This window comes from Echiichthys vipera (assembly GCF_963691815.1).
Source record: "Echiichthys vipera genome assembly, chromosome: 3".
Taxonomy (NCBI): domain Eukaryota; kingdom Metazoa; phylum Chordata; class Actinopteri; order Perciformes; family Trachinidae; genus Echiichthys; species Echiichthys vipera.
In genome coordinates, this window is record NC_139828.1 from 19,208,663 (window position 1) to 19,230,531 (window position 21,869).

A 21,869-nucleotide genomic window follows, 5' to 3' on the forward strand; every position below is an offset into this window, starting at 1 on the left:
TGTCAATTTCCACTACGGATGTTCATTCAGTCCAATCAAATCTTGCCACAATCTCCCTAAGCCAATCCCGTCATTGCAAAACTTTAAAATCTGTTCTTCTCTCTGCGGCTGTCTTTGTATTACGAATTGGTGTAAAAAAGCCATCTACTAAACTGAGGGCACAGATTTTTATTTTGTATTTATTAAACTTGGCAACCCCCGCCTATGGATATGACTTCAGCTACTTCAACGTTAATGAAAGGTGCGTTTGACGTGACAAACACAATAAATGCAACGTTACGAAAGCAGTGAATGTACAGTGCTAAATACAATATAGCATTATCTGTAACGCTTCGTGTAAATATTGGTACATTAACTTACCTGTGAGGTACGGTGTGTTTTTATTTGGGGTGGGGTTACAACTTTATTTGCATATTTTCACAAATATAATACAAACATTGGTAGAAATTATTTTGAATCTAATAATAAATGTATTTACCACAAGATTTGGAAGAAGGAAATGTAATATAGCCCACCTTTTAATTAAATTTCTTTGTATCTATCCGTTTTATTTTCTGCCTTTTTATTTTGTGTACTTAAGTACTCTCTCTTCCTAAGTTTACGTATATTATGTCATAATTTGAGATTGTAATGTTCACTGAAAGGAGAAATGACTGCCTTATGTTTATATATTTTTTTCTCTTTTGAGTACGTTGCCGAAATGTTCTACAAATGTTTGTATTATATTTGTGGAAATATGCAAATAAAGTTGTAAAAAACAGGTAAGTCAATGTATCATACGAGTAGCCTCACAGTTAATTCTATATTGTGTTTAGCACTGTACACTGACTTCTTTCACAAGGTTGCATTTATTTATTTATTTCATTAATGTTAAAGTATTAATGTTGCCAAGTTTAATAATGTGCCCTCCGTTTAGTAAACTGTGAGCACGGTTTAGCAATACTAATACCACCTAAAATAAAGTCTCCCACGAAGGCTTCTCTGATTCTGAACGGCATAAATCATTTGAAGGTGAACAGACTAAACAGATTGTTCCACAGCATCACCAGAAGTTAAAGACCAATAAAGAGAAAAGGTTTTAGTGTTCCACTAAGTTAGTGGTCATTTTACAACTTTACACCTCTTTTTATGATATACCAATTTCACCTGAGTCCCAGTGATGGAAAAAAGGATGCCATAAAACTACATGCTCCATTACCTGACTGTATATTTCTTGTGCAAACTTGCAGTAATGCACAATGCTTCGAGTGTAAGTGGGGACAGTGCTGCTCCAGGAAAGTAATGTGTTAGTGTCGGCAGATTCTGAAAATGTCAAGATACTACAGGTCATCGTTATGAGAACGGTCCATCTTTTTACCACACTGTTGGTCTTCATTCTCTGACAGCTGTATCGCATGAAGAAACAGCTGGATAGATACATATACATTTTCATTTTGTTCTATTTTTGAGCATTACCAAATAACAGCGATCAGATTTTAGGTTCAACTTCAGAAAAGAAATATTTATAATGGCTCATTATTTCTATCACAACATTCCGCTGTAGTATTATTTAGTCTTATAGATGAAGATTTAACAAACTGAGAAAGGTCCAGATTGTTTCATGGAGTTCCCAACGTACAGTGTTTGCTTTGACCGTAAGGTAGTACTCGGGTAATTATGTTTACACAGCAGTTTATAGTCTCAGGGGCAGAGAAGACTTAACTGTCACTTTAATTATAGATAAATATGTAGGAAAAAAAACAAAATACTTAATTTGATTTATTTACAGCATTTAACAGTTGTATACATTGTGCAAATACAGTACCACAATGTGTTTTATGCTGTCCAGTAATAAATAAAACCCTTTCTTAAAAATAAATACCTACAAAACTACTCAGCAGTTTGAGCACACTTACAGAATTATCTCTCAATACCGGTGGATTTTTATCCGTCCAACAGACTTTGAAACTACAATAACAAAAATAACAGAAAAGACTGAATTCAAACAAGACAAGTCGATAAACCAAACAATCACTTCAACAATAACCAGGTTCTCCGCACAAGAGCAAAACCTCCAGGAGACATTTCACCAAACAAAAACACACTTTGTTCCCATTGTAACAACAGATACTTTCTTCTAACATTCAAAGACAAAAAAAGAGGATAAATCTAGATTGTGACGTTTTAACGAAAAGATGTTAAAATGCCACAATTCCAGATGTGTTTGTTGCAGATGTCCCCTGTGAGAATGAAACCTACCGCACTGATCTATTGTTTAAACTGTAAAAGGCCATTTCAAATGAATTTTTACACTGCAAAAAGACAGTGAATTAGTGCATCCGTGCTGCATTAATCATCACAGCCAGCTTCTGTACTTTTGATGGTTACAGGTAGTTGTATGCACACCCTCACCCTGCCCTATATTTACTGTAGGCATGGTACAGGATAATGTATTAAATGAAGAAAATAGTGAGTGCACGCTGGAGTAAACTGGTCTGAAAAAAGGCAGCGTTTCAACCCTCCTGGGATGGCAATGTCGTTCCACCACTTTAGTTCAGACTAAGATTTCTCAACAACTATTTGTTGGATCGCTGTGAAATTTTGTACATTCTTGGTCCTCAGAGGACAAATCCTACCGAATTTAATGATCCACTCACTTTCCCTCCAGCGCCATCAACAGGTCTCGTCAAGGTAACTCTGATTTTAGGGTGAAACTGTCCTATTTTTGTATTTATTTTTTTATTAAACCAATATAGTTTTTCGGAGCTTAAAGGAATAATTAAACGTCTCAGGAAACACACTTATTCATGTTATTACAGAGACTTAGATGAGGAAGAGTCACTCTCATTTCTGTACTGTAAATATCAAAGATGAGCCATGAGCTTAGCATAAAGACTGGGAAAAAGGGGAAACAGCTAACCCGTCTCTGTCCAAAAGTAACAAAAGTACCAGCACCTCTAAAGCTTTAGTTTATGGACATGGACATGCTGTGGTCTCACTGAGGCTTGTGTGCCAGACAATATTTTGACACCCTGGACTCATCATGGGGAGGTTGCTAGGCAACCAGCAGAGCGTACATGCTGGGTGCAGCTTAATATATTTACTACAGACATGAGAGCAGTTATTCATTACTCATCAATACTTCTGTTTGATGTTGGAAAGTAAAAACAATCCATAATATTGTAAAAGCAGAGTTTTTAAATTTAAAAAAGGTGTCAATGACTGCTCTGACCTGACCAAAACTGTGAAAATGGCAGCGCAGATCAAATATCAATCAAGATTATGATACTGAATTGCATAATTCTCTGTGTTCTCAGAAAATATTTGAGTGAATCGTTTAGCTGTAAAATTAGAACGTTTGTGAGACAAAACCAATCCCCTCCAACCAACCGACCAGGCAAATTTCCATTTTACAGCTAAACAGTCCACTAAAATTGGTTTCTGAAAACACTGTCAGGTTGGAGTTTGTGAGCAGTCATTGATGCTGCGCCGGACTCCTCAGCTCTAATTGGTTGACAGGCAGGCACAGTGGATCTAGCAGATGGCATTAGGAGCAGACAGAGAGAGATAGAGCGACATTACTTTTTCACTGATCCTCTGTCTCATTGTCGGGATAAAGTGACAGTTTCAGCAAATATGAAAAAAAGCTTTAAATAATGATTCAATTATCAGAATAATCACCAATTCATTCTGTCAATCGACTAAGCATTTTATCAACTTATTGTTTCAGTTCTAATCTAAACAGATCACATTTCCACTGAATAACCTACAGAGGAAAATGCTTCATAACAGTGTTCGAAAAATAAGGCAAGAGCTCCTCTGTGCTGTTATTCAAAAGGCAATTTGTTCAACGGAAGAGAAACAAACATCCTCAACAACAAAGGAGGAATTCTGGAGCCATGAAGGCTGAAAGTTACTGTTGAGAAGCCTTTTCCCCACCTGAACAGTGATATTTATCACCGGGTCATTTTTCTAGTCAGTTCAACCTGCAGAGGGAGTTGGGACACGACAGGATGATGAGCTGGAGTTGTCATCTTGTCGTCCTGCCAGCCCTGAGGTCACTGCGGGCGTAGAGACGGCACATGGTGAAGTCACCCAGCCATCTGTGTCGCACTTTCTTCATTCACCATTCAAGTCCAGCTTAAGCAGAGTTTCCTGCCGGCACAGAAACATGCGGCTTAGTTAACATACTGCACCACAATGAGCCTTTGAACCCGACGAGATAGTCAACGTTGTGGTTATCTGGGAAGCTACCAGAAGATTAAGAAGAAAAAACCTATATAATGAAGGATTTTTAAAATTGTGTTATTAAAGTGACCAATTTCTTTGATCAATTTTTCATATTGAATGTATTTCTATACTTGCTATTTACTAGTTTCTGTAATTTGTGTTTTTTATTGTTTCTTATTTTGTTATATTTTATCTGATCATACGTCTCTATACTTAACATTTTCTTTTATAACTTTCAAGATTTTGTTTCATTTTATTATATTTCATGTGTCCTTTCATATTTTACCTTTCTGTTTTTTTTAATGAAGCCTCCCAGCTGAAGCATTTCACATGATTGTACTTTTTGTGATTGTAACCAGTGAAAAATATTACATTTTTAACAGTAAACTTCACTGCAGATTTAAATCATTACAAAATGTAAAAAAATTGCTTTAAAATAATACGTATAGTTATTCAAAAGTGCAGCATATAAAACTTTTTTTAATGGAACTACAATAAATCAAGCTAATTGAATGAAGAGTGATCAAGCCTGTATTATGAATATAAAACTAATTACTAACTAACATCTTAAAATATCTTGTTTTAGACAACAGTACAAAACTCACAGATATACAGGTAATATTAAAGAAAACTAAGAGAAATAGGACATATTAACATTTAAGAGGAAGGAACTTTTACAATTACAAAATTACTTCAGTTATTAATCAGTTATGACGTACCAGAACCGTTTTGGCATTTCTTGTTACTCATCTGCTCGTAAAAATAATGAAATATTCAGTTATTAGAAACTTTCCAATTAGACAGATTACATACTGTTGCAGTAAATGCATTTCAAAGTTTAATGTTAGGCCGATCACTGTCCTGTATAAACACAGCTGCCTCTCTATAGCAGATGTGACAGGGAAGAATCAGCAAGTCTTAACATGACCTTAACTTAAGCCCATTTATTTGCACATTCATTTATCTTTTCAAAGCTGGAACACAGTTGGTGTCTTAACGTTTTCACCCCTCATCCTATCCTGTTAAAAGCTGCCCTCGATGAGACAAAGGCAGGAAATCTGGTTAAAAAAAAACTTTAAAAAAAAAACAGAGAGGAAGAGAGGAAAAGTAGGGGTCAGTGGCTTCAGTGATGGCTTCACTGAAGTGACTTCACTCCAGAAACAGACGTTTTTAGCTATAGTCTTTTGAGCTGCCACTTTGGTCAAGATTCCTCAACAACTATTTCCTGACATTTTACAGACATTTCTTGTGCCTTGTGGGTGACCCCAAGGCCCCTTTCACACATGCACTGCAACCCTGAAATCATCAGATTTAAAGTCTGGCAAAAGAGAAATTACGAATGCACCCTGTGACCGGTGTGAAATCCAAATTAGCTCCTCCCCCTCCTGCACAATCGAACGAGGTGCCACCTCTCACCAAAACCATAATTTCCAGTAAGTGAGCAGTAGTAAGTAACGCATTTGGCACAGAGAACTTTCATGCAGGTGCATGTTTGAAAGGGTATCTTTGGACTATTTCTGGAAATGATTCTCCTGACATTGTCTGGAGTTCATATGTGAAAACGGCCCAACTAACTCCGACTTTTCTTCTAGCGCCATGATGACATTGACATTTTGTGATTTTACGTGAAATATATGTGGGATTACCATGGAATTTCCTTCTCTCTTTAAGCCCCTCTAATAAATTGCAATAACTTAAATATTATAATTACTGATTAGCAAAACACAGCTGTGCTTTGCGTTTAGAGCCAGTTAAAAAATATAAACATGCTAAACTAAGATGGTAAACCTGTTTTTTTTGTTTTTTCGAACATTTTTTATTGAATTTTGCAGGTGATCAAAGAGGAAAAAGTACAACTCTCCTTCCAAGTACTAGGAAGGGTCCTCAGCATCATCGGGAGTAACAGTAATAATTAATAAGAGCCAGCAGTGGGTTTTGTGTAATGCTGTCAAAGATACCTTCTGTGAAAACTTTAACTTCTGTGACCGTAGACATGGTAAAATCTCACGTATCCAGCTATTTGAGTCGGTGGAGAACCACCACACGTTGTGTGTGCAGATTTTTGGGTGGAGGGAGACCAAAAAGAGCAGTCAGGGGATTTGGCTCCAAATTTGTGTTGAGCCTGTTTGAGGGTTTGAAATATATCGGACCAAAATTCAACCAGCCTCAGGCACGTCCAGAACATGTGTGCGTGGTCGGCTGGGGAGTGCTTACAGTGGTTACAAGCATCACTGCGACTAGGGTATATCTTAGCCAATTTAGCATTGGTGAAATGGGCTCTATGAAGCAAGGATGACTGAACCACTTTAAAATGGCCCTCCACTCAGCCTCAGTAATGTCTACCCCAAATCCTTTTCCCTGTGCAAGCCGTGCTGCTTCCTGAACTGGATCCAGATTTTAATGGTATTGGTGACGACCGGATTAGGTGAGACCTTATGGGCAATTATGGGAAGAAGATGTTATCTTATTATGAGCCCAGGGCAGGCAGACGTCTGTAACTCCACCGCGGAGCCAAAATAAAAGTTTATTAATGTTGCAAAGCCCAGAAGTAGTGGCGGAAATTAGGGAGCGCTGGTCCCCCTTCAGGTTTAGGGAGTTGAAGAATATGTTTTTTTAATACGAGCTGGTTTATTCTGCCAAGTAAAAGCGTTAAGCTGTTGATCTAGATTAGTAAAAAACTATTTCTTAAGACAAATTGGGAGGTGTTGAAAACGAAACAGAAACTTTGGTAAAATTACCATCTTAATAAAATTAACTTCGACCTGCAAGGGATAGGGGGAGGTTCTCTCATCTCGACAAGTCCGACTTGCATTTATCTAATAGCGGCTGGAAGTTCTTTTGGGAAAGGTCTCTGAAGGAGCTGGTGATAGACACCCCCAAATACTTGAACCCCTTGTTCAAGCTGTTTTAAAGGGGAATATGGATTGTGGGATTGATCTCCCCAAGTTGTTGAAAGAAAATAACTCAGTTTTCTGAATATTCAACTTGTACCCCGATAGGTGCCCAAACTGATCCAGAATCGATAAAACTGGGGGAAGGGAGGATGTGGGGGTTTGAAACAAATAAGAGATGGTTGTCAGCATATAAGGAGAGTTTGTGGACTAGACCGAAACGAGTGATGCCTTAAAACTCATTCTGGTTTCTAAGCCAGATTGCTAATGGCTCGATGGCTATGTTGAACAGCAAGGGTGAGAGTGGACAGCCCTGCTGGGTCCTATATTTGAGAACCATTATGTTTTATTTTCAGCATTGTCACAATGATGTAGCCCCTGAGCAAAAAAAAAAAAAAAAAAGTTACAAGAGGATGAAAACAACTGACTTGCTGTTTCCACACTGGGAAAGCTGCACTGGTTTTACCACGATGGGACTCTATGGACTGTTTTTCAATAATATTGTCAGAAAGTTGCCTATAACAAACATAATTTGCATAGATATGTGTGCTAAAATACAATAAATTAGATGCCTTGAAATCCAGATCAACATTTATCCAGATGTAGGGTCTGGCAATGAGCCGTAGACCTTCCCAACTTAAGGGGCAGCATCTATGCATGCAGTTCAAAATACCACTGCACGCAATTGCATAGCACTACGACCGACTCCGACATAGTTAATGAGCTCTAACTGTTTTAGTGCCCAGAGGCAGTGGCAGAGCGAATTCAAATTTCAGTACATCTGAATTTCTAGGGTTAAAAATGAGACGATCATGACATTCATTTTAAGCGTTTGTCAAGGTATTTGGGTTCCTGAAAACTTAAAATAGCTCTCTAAAATATTATATATTCATCACTGTCCATCAACCAACATAACTGGGTATTATTAAGAGTTTAAAGACAGTGAAATCGAAGTCAAAGCAGTGAGATGAGCACAGACATAAATACAGAAATATCTCATGTGACAAAGTGTTCCAAACTTGACAGAAAATGTTCTGTTCATGTAGGAACATGTCACTTATAGTAAGAAGCTGATTTAGAAAATAAATTTTTAGAGCCTATAAAAGGCAGAGCCAAACACGTTCTAGAGACATAATGTGCTCTTCTTCTCTCATCGTTAAATATGCCTCCAAACAGCCTCCAAAATAACCATGAAGTGCATGGATATATATAACAGTTATATATATCTCAAGTGTACACTTGCAGCTGAATGAAAGGTATCTCCTCTCTCAGGGTGAATAAAGGTGCCTGTGTCTGATTTTTTTTTTATTTGTGTGTGTACAAACTTCTCTTGCCTTGACGAGACATGTGTTTGGACCCATGTGCGGCCCCTGAATGATGAGCGGGTCCTGGGACTCTTTGAGGGAGAAGCTCTGTTCAGTGAGCGACCTGGATGGCCTGAACTCTTCTCTCCACCACCACAGAGCCATTCCAACCAGCAGCACACTGAGAAACACTGGGAAAAACACACACACACAAGAATCGAATCACCCTCTGGAGCCTCTGCAAATATGACACAGGCCATCTAAAGAAGTCAACTTTCTCAATATCATGTAGCATATCTATTTATATCTTTATTCAAAAACTTTCAAGGCCTTGATTTTTTCCCTGAATGCCCTCTCGCACAATGTTAATGATAATGAAGAACAATTTGTGTATCTGCCCAGTGATTAAGGTTCAAACACACTACGTAAACTACAAAAAATCTTAAAGACACACGGACTGGTCCCATTTTAAAAGTTCAAAATCACAAGGCTTGTCATGTAAATATTATGTTTAAACCTGTCAATTACAGTATAAACATATGCATGACTTCTGTTGATTATCGTATGTTCATAATGACTCAGCGGGGAGTGACCATGTCTGCCTCAGTGCACCGTGACATCATTTATATCCTCCAAGTTGAAAAACATCAAACTCATGCAGCTGGGAAACTGTAACTAAAGGAGAAACTGAGGGACAAAGTTACATCAATATTTATCTTCTGCAGTCAATATCACAATTTTCCGCCGTTTCAAATTCACCATTGCATCTGGCAGACTTGCGTTGACTCTCAATGTGTGACAGGAATGTGACAATTTACTTAATTGTCACATTCCTGTCAAACAAACAATTGTGTGTTCCAGTTTCTTACTGATAAGAGAGAGGATTCCAGCAAATGTAGGGTCGGATAAAGTTGATGAAGGAACTGTGCGAGAAATGGCAGGAATTTCTTGAGATGTGTTTTGTCCTTTTTCTGGAGGAGTGCCGAACTCTGGACTCTCAGACAGCAGGTCGACAACGTGCTCGTGCTGGCACACCGTCCCATTATGTCTGCATAGAGATGGCCCTAAGAACCAGGCAAGGGTACACGCAGATGAGAGGAATCAATGGCTGCAAGGTGAAGTAACTTTGACTCAAAGGCCAGCGCCAACAGGGTGTTCATATTTCTTAATCTAAACTGGAATGAACCCCAGACCTCCTTACAAAAAACAAAACTTTACACACCTTTAACAAAATCAGCATAAAGTCTGAGACAAAGGGTCAGGCTTGGAGAGTAATGGAAGACGTGGAACGTTATAGCGTTACATGATAACACAAAAAATCTCTCAACACCACTCTGGTCTTTAGTGAAACCACAGCTAGCAGTTGGCAATTCATTATTATGGCCTCTAACGTAATCATTACTTTGCATCTAAAGCAGAAAATGGGAACAACATCACAGTACAAGTTGTGCCTATATTTATTATTTAGGTAATCAAAAAGTACAAAGTAATCAATTATTAGAGTTACATCACTCTAATATTGTGATACTTGGATTATATTACGCAATACATTTTTAACGATAATCAAAAAACATGTTTAAGGACCCTACCAACCCTACATACATGTTTAATTCATCTGACCGGTCCTACCGTTTGGTTGGAGAACAGGCTGAAGGATGACCACGCCACCTGGTGAGGTGATGTTTGAAAGCAGTACTTGGAGGTTGCCGGTGTTGCTGTTGTGTTTGTTTGCTCTGCAGATGGAGTGCGTCACTTCTTCACTCCAATATACAAAACCCTATAGCAGAATGGACAGAGTGAGTGGCACTGTTAATTCACTGCTCAAATCAGAGCAATGACTTTTATTATCAATTGAAGGTTGAGCTAAAATGTGCCCTTTGGTAACCAATTGTGTTTCTGTTCAGTGTTGCAAAAAAATGCAGCGTGTCTATCCTCAAAAATATGTATAAAAATATTGCACGTGATATGTAAAAGGCTAAGCCCTGTGAAGTAATGTGCAATATCTCAAATGTTTTGTTGAATGTAATTTATCACTTTGTTTTGATGTTCTGTCTACTGTCTGTGTGAAATTTGGCATAGAGGTCAAGTGTCTGTGAGGTTGTGAGGTTGTGTGCGTGTGCGTGTGCGTGTGTGTGTGTGTGTGTGTGTGTGTGTGTGTGTGTGCGTGTGTGTGTAAATGTATGAACATTTTCCCCTACTGTAAATCCGCGCTTGTTTTACCTCAAACACAGCCAGTCCGAAGGGCCGGTCCAGATAACCGTTAGACTCTACCACTGTTTTACGGTTGCGGCCCTCTAGATTTACTCTGGAGATGCTTCTCATTCCCTGGTCAACCCAGTAAAGCAGCTGACGAGGCATATCTAGGAAAAGAAATAAAATCACATGAAAAGGTGACTCAGCAGCAGAAACCTTGGGCAACACTAAACAGTGAAGGCAATCAGCCCCCTGACTTCTGCTGAAATACTCAGACATCCTGTTCCTGTTCTTTGAACTTCTCTAAACAAGCTACATCGATGTGACTATGAATATAAGCATACCCAGAGAGAGAGCGACAGGGTGGCGTATTGAGGAAGTGACCAGAGCCATCCTGTCCCGACCATCCAAGCTGGCTTTCTCAATCTTTGGGGAGCTGCCACACTGAGCCAAGAAGAGCAGCCTGAGAACAACAGAGTTTCTTGGATAAGTTTCTTTCTTTATCCTGTTTCTGGACAAATCTGAATCTTTCTGCACAAATCTATCACTCCTAAAAACTGCACATCCTACTTTTTTAAAACTCCGATATAGTGTACATATTTATATTGTGATACTGTTCTATATTCATGTCTTCATTTTTTATACTTCCCAATACTAACTTATATTGATAATTAAATTTTCTCTTACCAACTTTTTTCTATGAAATGTGCTACATAAAAGCTGTATTACTATTGTCATTATTAAAGGATAGGGGAAGCTCTGTTTGAAAAAACAGGTAGGAAAGTTATCAGAAAAATCAAATCGTTTTTTCTCCAAGATGTCAAACTAACTCCTCCTACTTCACAAATTACAAACAGAGAAATAAAATGAATATGCTAAAACCTAAACTGGCTTGAATCGAATGCTTTTGAGTTGAGTGCAGCTATCGTTGCAGTTGATGAGTGCTTTATAAAACAACGTCATCATAGCTAAAGCTTTAATAGGCTCGCTGATGTAAACGCTTCCTACCCCTGAAGAGGCTCCACAGCCACTGCAGAAGGTTTGTCCAGTCCTATGATTAGTGGACGCTGAGCTGAACCGTCCAGCAGGCCAACATTAACAGAACCGCTGTCCATACTTGTCCAGTAGAGGAGCTGGTGGATCCAGTCCACAGCCAGGCCGGACACTGAACCTTGAACTTTCAGCACCAACATTGAATCCTTTGGCTTTCCATCCATGGAGACCCTGATAAACATCCAGGGGTGAAAGGAGCATAATTAACAATAATTGTGTTTATTGAAAGTTCTGTTCTACCAGATCCATCAAAATCCTGACTGTGAGAATATATGGCTGCATCCTTCAAAAGGGTCATTCATATCTTACCATCATGATTAAACAAAGTTTATTAGCCATGATGGGCTGCTTGGCTCAAGGGATGGCAATGATAGGCGGTGTGTTCATTTAGAATGTAAACATGGCGCTCAGTTCTGTTATGTTTCACCATCCAGTTGGTTCAGCCGTAAGGAACAGGGACAACAACAGACTCATGTCATGTCTCCTGGCTCTGTTGCTCAATAAGCACTGTACCTCTAAAATAAACAAATAAAACAAAATAAAAGTTAAAAAAAAAAAAAAAAAAGTCCCCTCTGGAGGAATTCCAGTAATGTCAAGCTATGAAAGGACGCCGGAAGACCCTGGAGGGATACATACCCCACCTGCCTGGGGAAAGTTTTGGGATGCCCCAGGAGGAGTTGGACAAAGGGAGAAAAGGATGTCTGGGTGAGCATGCTTATCTTGCTGTCACAGTTGCACAGCTAAGTGGTGGGAAATGGCTGGACGACATTTTCCATTCGTTTACATTCAGATCTCCGATTGTGCTTTGAACATGAGTTGCAACTGTCACATCCCTGAAGCATTGCTTTGACTTTGAAAGTTGTATAGAGCGTTGTGTGGTGGCTATAGCTCCACCCTGTTACCTGTATATGGAGCCTCGCCCTTGCCGGGCCCAGTACAGTGTTCGGTTAGAGGCCAAAGCCGCCACTGGTCCTGATCCTGGTAAATTTGGGGCCAGCTCCCTGTAGTTAGTGCCAGTTATGCCTATCCATCGCATCCCTTTAGAAGAGGTGAAAAACAGCTGAGCCTCATTCCCTGGAAGGACACAGACAAAAACACAGTTGTTCTTGTTCTTAGATGTCCTGAGCTGATATGAAATTCAAAGTGCTTGATTTGGATAAGTGCCCTTTTGGATACGTGCTCTTTGTTCTCACATGTGGATCAAAGCTCAGTTTGCAAAGATGGAAACCTTCAAATGAGAATAAATGGAAAATACAGGGACTCTTTGCTCAGGCAGTATTTACCACGTCGTATGGTAATAAAAAAAAAAAATAGAAACTCACCTTTTACCTTTTTAAAAAGAAAGAGGAAACAGTTGAGTGAATTTTAAATATTTTGACTCATGTATTGAACTTTCGTTGAACAATAACAAAATAAAACATCCCCTATAATCCCCTAAAAATATATATATAAATAAATACATAAATAAACTGGGAACTTTCGGTCAATCACAATTCTGAGAACAAATACCAAAGGGTTATCGATCATTGGAAAATAGACAACCCAATCTATCGTTAGGTGGAAGAACGCAGTCTTTTACTTTTTCAAAAATAATTGTATTCCTTGCTGTAGCATCAATACTATGCTGGGCCTTTAACAGTTGGTAGAATTGCTTTTTTTGTCTAGATTTCCAAGCTCAACTTCCCTCGTCATGGACAAGTGGCAATGAGACATTTAAAAAAGTGAAACAAGTGGCCATCTTAAATCTTTTTAAAGTGGGAAAACAAAAGCAGCCCAAAATGCATCCCAACTGATATCAGTATCAGGTAACATAGCAACAGGCACAAATATAATGAACCACACTCAAGTTAAGATGTGACGTTATCAATGGGAGTGTGGAAAGTTTTGTCATCACATCGGCCACGTAGCACTAAAGACAAATCCAACAATACCCAACACAACTGTAACTTTTCTCTTATACAATGCAAAGGACGTCACTCAACAGCAGATCACAGCATTAACAGTCCACTCCTGACGGCTATCTAGTGGCCTCAACAAATATGTATATAGTGGTCTCATTGATGCATGCATGTTTGTCCAGTCACCCTCACAATGTAAATGAGTCAAACTTTATTAAGGTGGAACCGCGACTGAGTTTACTAATCAAACCTCAGGTTTAAAGCTGAATGGACCTGCCACATGCCGCTGATAAAGTACAAATGGCATGTGCAAACATGTATTCAATTGAGTTCTTACTCAAATATCATGACTGCATGTATTTCTAGTCAGGCTCACGCAGCATGGAAACCAACCCATCCACACCATGTGCTCTGTTCATGGTGGGGGAAAATGTAATGAAAATTGTTTGAATGATGTAAAATTGATGTTATGAATCAAGATTAGCAATTTAAGTAAATTATGTGCTGCATAAGTGCAGATTCAGGGCAAAGGATAAGCACTTGTACATTACACGTCATTTGATCCATTGCTGGTATAAAAACACTGATGAGTGCAATTTTAACCCCTTGACTGGCCACCCCCTTTTCTTTTTAGAGGGGCACAGGTGGGGTGGGGTGTTCAGAGGGAGATAGCATGTCAACATAAGATGCCACAGAAGTGGTAAACATCATCTGAAGGCTGGGAACCTGAAGACTAATTTGAGCTGCAGCACAGCATTGTGTGTCAAGGTTTTCCAGTCATGAATATGTAATGAAAGATTTTTATTAAAATAAATTGTGAACTAAATGTGGGCCTCCTCCCATTATACACACACAAAAACTCCAGTTTGCTTTGAAATTCTGAAGTATATTTTACTTGTCTATTCTTGCCATCCTTATGCCCCTGTAAGGACACAGACAAAAACACAGTTCCTGTGCCATTTTGATGTCCTGAGCTGATATGAAATTCAAAATGCTTGATTTGGATAAGTGCCCTTTTCTACACCTTTGTTCTCACATGTGGATCAAAGCTCAGTTTGCAAATATTGAAACCTTCAATGGGAATGAATGGTAAATACAGGGATTCTTTGCTCAGGTTGTATTTACAATGTCCATGGTAATAGAGAATTAGAAACATACCTTTCTGGATTTTAAATGTTGACTCGTGTACTGAACTGCCATTGATCAATAACAAAAAATGTGTACTTTCAAAAGCATCCCATAAAACCCAGTTCAACTTTTGTATGTGTATTTAACCCTGTAAATACATTCATTATTAACTCTTTAAAGTCTAAGACAGACAAAAAAACAAGCAATAGCAATTTATATTTTGCCCAATTCAGAGCTTAATCTTCCAGTCAGTATCAAGTTTTACATCATAAGATTCACCTTTCTGTGAGCATACAAAAATGCCTAGAGTTGTTTACTTGAATACTCCATAATCAGTGTTTTCCAATGTGAACACTTATTCGGAGTTCCATGTTAAGTTTGGTGCAAATGCACCTTTTCGTCAGTGATTTACAGCGATTTATGGGATATTGTCCTGAGCAGCGTTTCTTTAGTAGACAATGTGACAATACATTTTGGTACAATCTTTATATTTGGGTCAATAACACTTCTGAGAATAAATATCAAAGGGTTACATATTATTGGAAAATGGACAACCCAATCTATTGTTATATGGAAGAATGCATTCTTTTACTTTTTCAGAAATAGTTTTAGTCCTCACTTTAGCATCAACACAAGGGTTGGCTTGTTTGAAAAAACAAACTTTGTTTAAAAAAGTGAAACGAGTAGCCATCTGAAATCATTTTAAAGTGGAAAACAAAAGCAGCCCAACTTGTCACCCGTATCAGTGCCAGGTAACACAGCAACAGGCACAAATATAATGAACCACACTCAAGCTAAACTGGGATGTTATCAGTGGGAGTGTGGAAAGTTTCAGGTTTGGGTGTTGTCATCACATCGGCCACGTAGCACTAAAGATAAATCCAACAATACCCAACACAACTGTAATTTTTCTCTAATACAATGCAAAGGATGTCACTATACAGCAGATCACAGTAGTGACAGTCCACTCCTGACTCCACTTACAGCATAACAATCAGGTTCAAAGCATAGACTGTACAAAGGGGTCAATGCTGAATGGACCTGCCACTGATAAATAACAATGGCATGTGCAAACATGTATTCTATTGAGTTCTTGTGCAAATATCATGACTGAATTTTTTTTATTACAGATTGAGTGGAACAATGCAAATACATTTCGAAAGTGTGTGAAAGGGCTCAGTACATAATTTAAGTTCATAAAGGCCATTCTCATGCTCACTCATGTCTCATAAGTTGTAAAAATTTTTGAGTTGGTATTTAACTATTTTTTTTAACCAGACAGACCCAAACTTTCTGGGATTATCATTGAGTGCGCATGTCTATAAAGCAGAGACTCCAACATAATCTACTTTCATTCAGATATCTTGAGGTCAGAGGTCAAGGGACCCGTTTGAAAATTCCCATGCCAGTTCTCCCTTTGGAACATTATTTAGCCTCCTACCCAACAAGCTAGCACGAAATGGTTGGTACCAGTGGATTTCTTGTCTAGTTTCATGTGATGCCAATATCTTCATAGCTCTACAACTGAGCCTGCTAAGTCACTGCAGACTGCAAGGCTTTCAAAATTGCAGAAAGGCAGTGATGCTCAAATTACAAGACATTTTGGTCTGATGTTGTGGTGCAGAGACGACACCACTGAACTCAGACCAGGGGTACGGCTAAGATTATTCCAGTGTGATAGATCTTCATTCCCTGCTCCCAAGCTTCCTGTTGTGCTCTCCCTCAACTTTCATATCCCATCCCAGATGGGGCATCAAGCCCTTTTGCTGATGATTTAATTAAATATGTTTAAACGAGCGCTGGGACAGATTCTGTGTGGATTCAAGGACTCGGGTACAAATATACAAAAAGTCATGTAGCCTGCACACAGATTAAAGTGTTGTCTTGTTATAAAATGTTAAGAAGTGATGCTGCCTCATTGTTGGTGGGTTTTATTAACGACCTGCTTTTTGGTCAATAGCTTTCACAGTTATCATAACAGACACATGGGATCAACTGATCCTGGGCCTCCTCCAATTAAAGACACACACATAGCCTCCAGTTTCCATTGACATTATGACATGTATTTTCCTTTTCTATTCTTTCCATCCTTACTACCCTAGAGTACAAGTAAAATAAATACAAGCAGTTAAGTCCAGGATGTCTTTCGTAAGATAAAAAAAACGTTTTTTCAGAGGCTGGTTACCAAGTGAATTGATCATTTGTTTCTCACCTTTGGCCTTGCACTCTCTGGTTGTTGGATTCATCTGGTAGTCCTTGTTGCATTCGCAGGTCAGGCTGCCATTCGTGTGAATGCACAGCTGATCACACACATCGCTATCCAGACATTGGTCAACCTCTAGATGACAGAACAGACACTTGAAAGGTAGTTTTAAGGATGCAGCATAGGAATGTGATAAATCAATGTACTTTTTCTATTACTTCATAGCAAAAATGGCCTTAATACAGAATGAAGGCCATTTTGTGAAGGCCGGGACAAATCTTTATATGATGTGTTGCTACAATATTGTGTTGCATGTTGCTGTTAGCCCATATCAGGCTGCCACTCACCCTCACACTGGCTGTCGCCGACCAGCCTCATGTTGGCGGGGCAGTCACAGAAGAAACCCATCGGCTGGTCCACACACCGATGAGAACAGCCTCCATTGTTGACCTCACACTCGTTCTGATCTGCAAAAACAAACATTACATCATCATCAGTGGGTTCATATAGGGAACGTGGTTATTTGGTAGAATGATAGCTGAAGCTGACGTACAGAACAATGATTTACAAGCATGATGTCAAAATGACAAAGTGTCACGCACCCTGAACCCTGGATTGATATTTGAACTCAACACCCAAACAAATTCAGCCCTCCCGTCAGTGCTCATTTTTGCTCCATTCCTGTCGCTCCCACTGCCTGACTTATACATCCATGGCCTTTCCCCTGTCCTGTGCACAAGCATGAACTTGACTGTTGCCGTTTGGCTGGAATAGTGTTGTTCGGCTCTGTCCAAGCCACCTTGTTTACGATTTACAGAGCGAGGCACGTGTACTGTAGGATATCTTCCGGTTTCTTTATTCCTTTAGGACAAATCAAGACATTTGAAGATGTCAATCATCTGGACTTTGGGAAACACTGATTAACATTTTTCACCAATTTCTGACATTTTGTAGACCTACAGCTTATCAATCAACAGAGACAAATCAACAATGAAAATAATTGACAGTTGCAGCCCTATAGGTAAAAGTGCTGTTACAGTCATTCCCAGGTTCCAGTGAAGGTGCAGAGAAACAGGGAGCAGATGCGGAAGACCTGGAAACGCTGACCAATCAGAGCTCTTTTTTAGGAAGCAGGCTTAAAGACAGCACAAAAAAAGGAGCGTTCAAGAAAGAGGTTGAAAACAGGCGTATTCAGACACAGTATGAGAAAAACAATGTTTTTTTAATGGTGGTACTAGGAGAAAAAACATCCGGAAGTTGTTGAGAAATTTCCTGGTCATGTTATTTTTGAGGAGTTTCTTGTTTAGCTTAAAACAAAAACATCCCTAACAAAATTAGTAGCAGATGTTGACTGGCATTTGAAAAAAAACAGCAATTGAAAGTTAAAAATAACACTGTGTGGAAATAAGATTGTACTGTACATTCACTAAGAGTCAAACAAAAAACACTTGCCTGAAAACACTGCTGTTAATTACAAACAAAGTCACAGTTTGATGGTGTTTTTGATAAATGACTTGTGGGTGGATACTCTTGATGAGCAACACATTAGGATTTTCCAAACCAGTTGACACATTAAATGCGACAGTGCAGACAGCACTAAATTACTAGAATACAGATTGTTTAAGGGGCGTCGGAACAGGGCCAAAAGGGACTGAGTATTGCGAAGATACTGAAATGAATGTACATGTAAAGGATCCAGAATCTTGTGCTACACAATACAACAGTAAAAAACAAAGCTGCACTAAACTTGTACACTACAACTTATAGTGATTTTGATTAATCTGTCCATTATATTTTCAATTAACCAATTAATTGTTTAATCAATTAGTGAAACATGTCCATGGTGATGTCTTCACATGTCTTGTTTTGTCTGACCAGCTGTCCAAAACCTAAAAATATTCAGATGTCAATGATGCAAAAAAGGGAAATCATCATCATTGGAGAAGCTAAATCAGCGAACTTTAACCCTTATTCATTATTTTTGCTTATTAAAAGACTGAAACACAGATTTAACTATCACACTAGTTGACAATTAGCAGTTATCTTTGTCTTAGTAGTTATAGACTCAAAATCTTACTTGACCAGCTGAGACTGATATAAACTTCAAGTACAAGCTCAATCTGTGTTTAGGAACAGCATTTTTTCCACCCAGATATTTTTCATCAGACTCCAGATCATTTAGAAGTTCATAAAAACTGATAGATACCGATATTGATAGATGACCCTGTTACATATGTAAACATATGGAGAAGCCTGAGGATCTGTGTTCCAAGATGCTGGACACCACTGTGCAGTATGAATCAATACCGTACTGCCCTCTGCTGGCTGGCTAGTAAAACATTAAGTACATGTAAGCACTCGAATGCAGTGTGGACAAACATCTCATTTCAAAACCACCAAAGACCTTTCAAGATTTTGGCACATGGCTGCATTAAAAGACAGGAGAGGGATTCATTTTCAGTTTGGGAGTTTCATGCCTCAGAACAGCCCACTTTAGATCACAAACTTCTAACCTGAAGATTATATAAATATAAAATCACTATGCAAGTCTGCTATAGTGCATTGCTCTTTACAGCCTTGTTATTCCGTGTTTTTCTCTAGAACATCATCTAATTCTGGGGAAATTAGAGTAGCTTCACAACTTTAGTTTTTCTTCACAAATCTGAGAACACTGTAAAACTGAAACTCAAATTAACAAAACATGTATATTATGTGTATGTTTGTACAACAGTTTCATGATCAACTGGAGGGCAGGGAGTACTACTGTATTACAGACAGTCCCTCCTCAAAGTCATTTTTGAAAACTCATTTGTAGAGCTTTGTGGAGGGGTAGAGGGTTTCAGTTGTGCGTTCAACCATCCGACAAGCCATTCTGTTGAATCTGTGTGTGAATGATTTGATTACATAAGCAGATTGGCGCCTCTGCCATTAGAGTATGAGTTTGCATGTGAAAGGGTGAATGTGGTGTGCAGTGTAACGTGCACTGAGTGGTCAGAAAACTAAAGATGCTATATAAATGCAGGTCCATCTGCCAATTTCTTTTGTGTTTTATTTCATTTTTTTGGACGTGAAGCCGCATCACTCACCGCAGTCGTCCTCGTCGCTGCCATCAGAGCAGTCTGGTGTGTGGTCACACCTCCAGGCCCTGCGGATGCACTGCCCGTCTCCACAATGAAACTCCGACGCTGTACATGAGGGGGAAGTCTGCAGGTGCGGCTGAGACAAACCGCACAACTCCTGAGACTCGTCCCGCCCGTCTTTGCAGTCAGTTCGCCCATCACACAGCTTGTTTGTGGGCAGACAGGTGTCAGACGGCCCACAGGAGAAGTAGGAAGGGGTGGTGCAGTTCTGGCAGGACGCCTCGTCACTCCCGTCCCCACAGTCATCCATGCCATTGCAATGAAAAGATGGAGATATGCACCGTCTGTTGCGGCAGGCAAATTCATCTTTCTTACACCACAGATGACCTTCGAAGAGCAAGAGTCACAAGTTACATGAATTATTACGACTCTTCAGCCCTAAAGAGTCTCGAAAGACTTCACTACAAAAATATAGTCTGAATGGCTTCAATAAAAGAGGTTTTACAGAGTAGAGTAAGTGAAATATCAGCTTTTTAAAAACCACTAAAATGACCAGAGAAACTAGGGTTTCTCCACATCTTGGTATCCAATCCCTGTAGAGTTTGAAATAAATCTCAAAAAGAAAATTCAGAGCAAAAGCTCAACAAAAATTAAATATTCATTTATTTGCTCTTTTTCCACTGTCTCCCATAAAACCCACAGTGTGCTGAACTTTTGAGTGAGAGAAAGTAAATCTTGTTCACTTCCTGCATTTTCCTGGCTGGCATTCAAACCAGCGACTTCCAAGTCTCACGTCTAAATAACAACACTGCCAATATTCATACCTGCTGGCATTCCTCACATCGAAAGTGTTGTGCACTGCCTGCAATTACAAAATCCTTTCAGAACACTTTCTCCTGCAGGGTTTTTCTTTGCAAACATTATGCAGCTTGTGGTTCATGTTGAACACCAAATCCTTTTGGAATTTAATAAAGTCTAAATACTTTACTACAACGGGATTATAAAACAAAAATCTGCAATAGTATTTTTCCACACAGTGCTAGAAAATGAGACGATAGTCGCCTATAATCAGCTCAAACTGCATTACACAATACCGCATGTTGAATAACACAACAACTGTAGGTTTAAGGCCGACACTGTCCAACACATGAGAGGTGGTGATTGTCTGAACACTGTTTGTATCTGATAGAGCAGAAACTGGGGGGACATGGCATTGTGTGTGTCTGTGTGTGTGTGTGTGTGTGTGTGTGTGTGTGTGTGTGTGTGTGTGTGTGTGTGTGTGTGTGTGTGTGTGTGTGTGTGTGTGTGTGTGTGTGTGTGTGTGTGTGTGTGTGTGTGTGTGTGTGTGTGTGTTTTAGGTAAAGTGTAGAAATTCTCATGATGGTGCAGTCTTCATGCAGAGCACCATATTTCTGTTTTTAGAGGACTTCCAGGTGTTTTTGGCACAACACGGCATCGGAGAGAACTGGATGATGTCAGTCTTGCATTTACCTTTATCATTGTCAAAACAATCATCTGTCCGTCTCTAGCCCTTCCCTTTTGGTTGAGAATGGGACAGAGAGCAACTTAGAGAATCCCTTTAGGAAGTGGATCAAATAGATGTTTGTAAGGAGGAGCAGCATTCAGTTTTTATGCTCCATATATCTGGAACAAACTCCAAGAAACTTGAGTTCTGCTTTTAAAGTAGTTGCTAATGATGCCCAACAGCTTTTATGAAATTAAACCTCTGACTATCCATTCATATATTTTCACTCCCCTCTCATGTTTTTTTCAAGTCACCTCTTTCTTCCGTTTACTCTTTAAATCCAACATATTTATTTATACTGCCATACTTTTCTTTTATCTCGTCCAATGCCTTTCTACGTCTTTCATAAAGCACTTTAAGTTGGCTTGTTGTTGAAATGTGCTAC

General features: G+C 39.1%; 1 protein-coding gene across 1 annotated transcript; it reads right to left on the bottom strand.

Annotated features, from left to right (window-relative positions):
* Positions 1-4,098: 4,098 nt before the first annotated feature.
* LOC310945363 (low-density lipoprotein receptor-like) lies at positions 4,099-20,793 on the bottom strand (the record flags this gene model as incomplete). The annotated part of the gene is made up of 12 exons (XM_083911443.1): positions 4,099-4,134; positions 8,435-8,595; positions 9,274-9,468; positions 10,034-10,181; positions 10,625-10,764; positions 10,942-11,060; positions 11,606-11,821; positions 12,553-12,724; positions 16,889-17,014; positions 17,227-17,346; positions 19,966-20,346; positions 20,784-20,793. The coding sequence occupies 12 exons, from the start codon at positions 20,791-20,793 to the stop codon at positions 4,099-4,101; spliced, it is 1,824 nt and encodes a 607-aa protein (XP_083767569.1).
* Between the last annotated feature and the right edge of the window lie 1,076 nt (positions 20,794-21,869).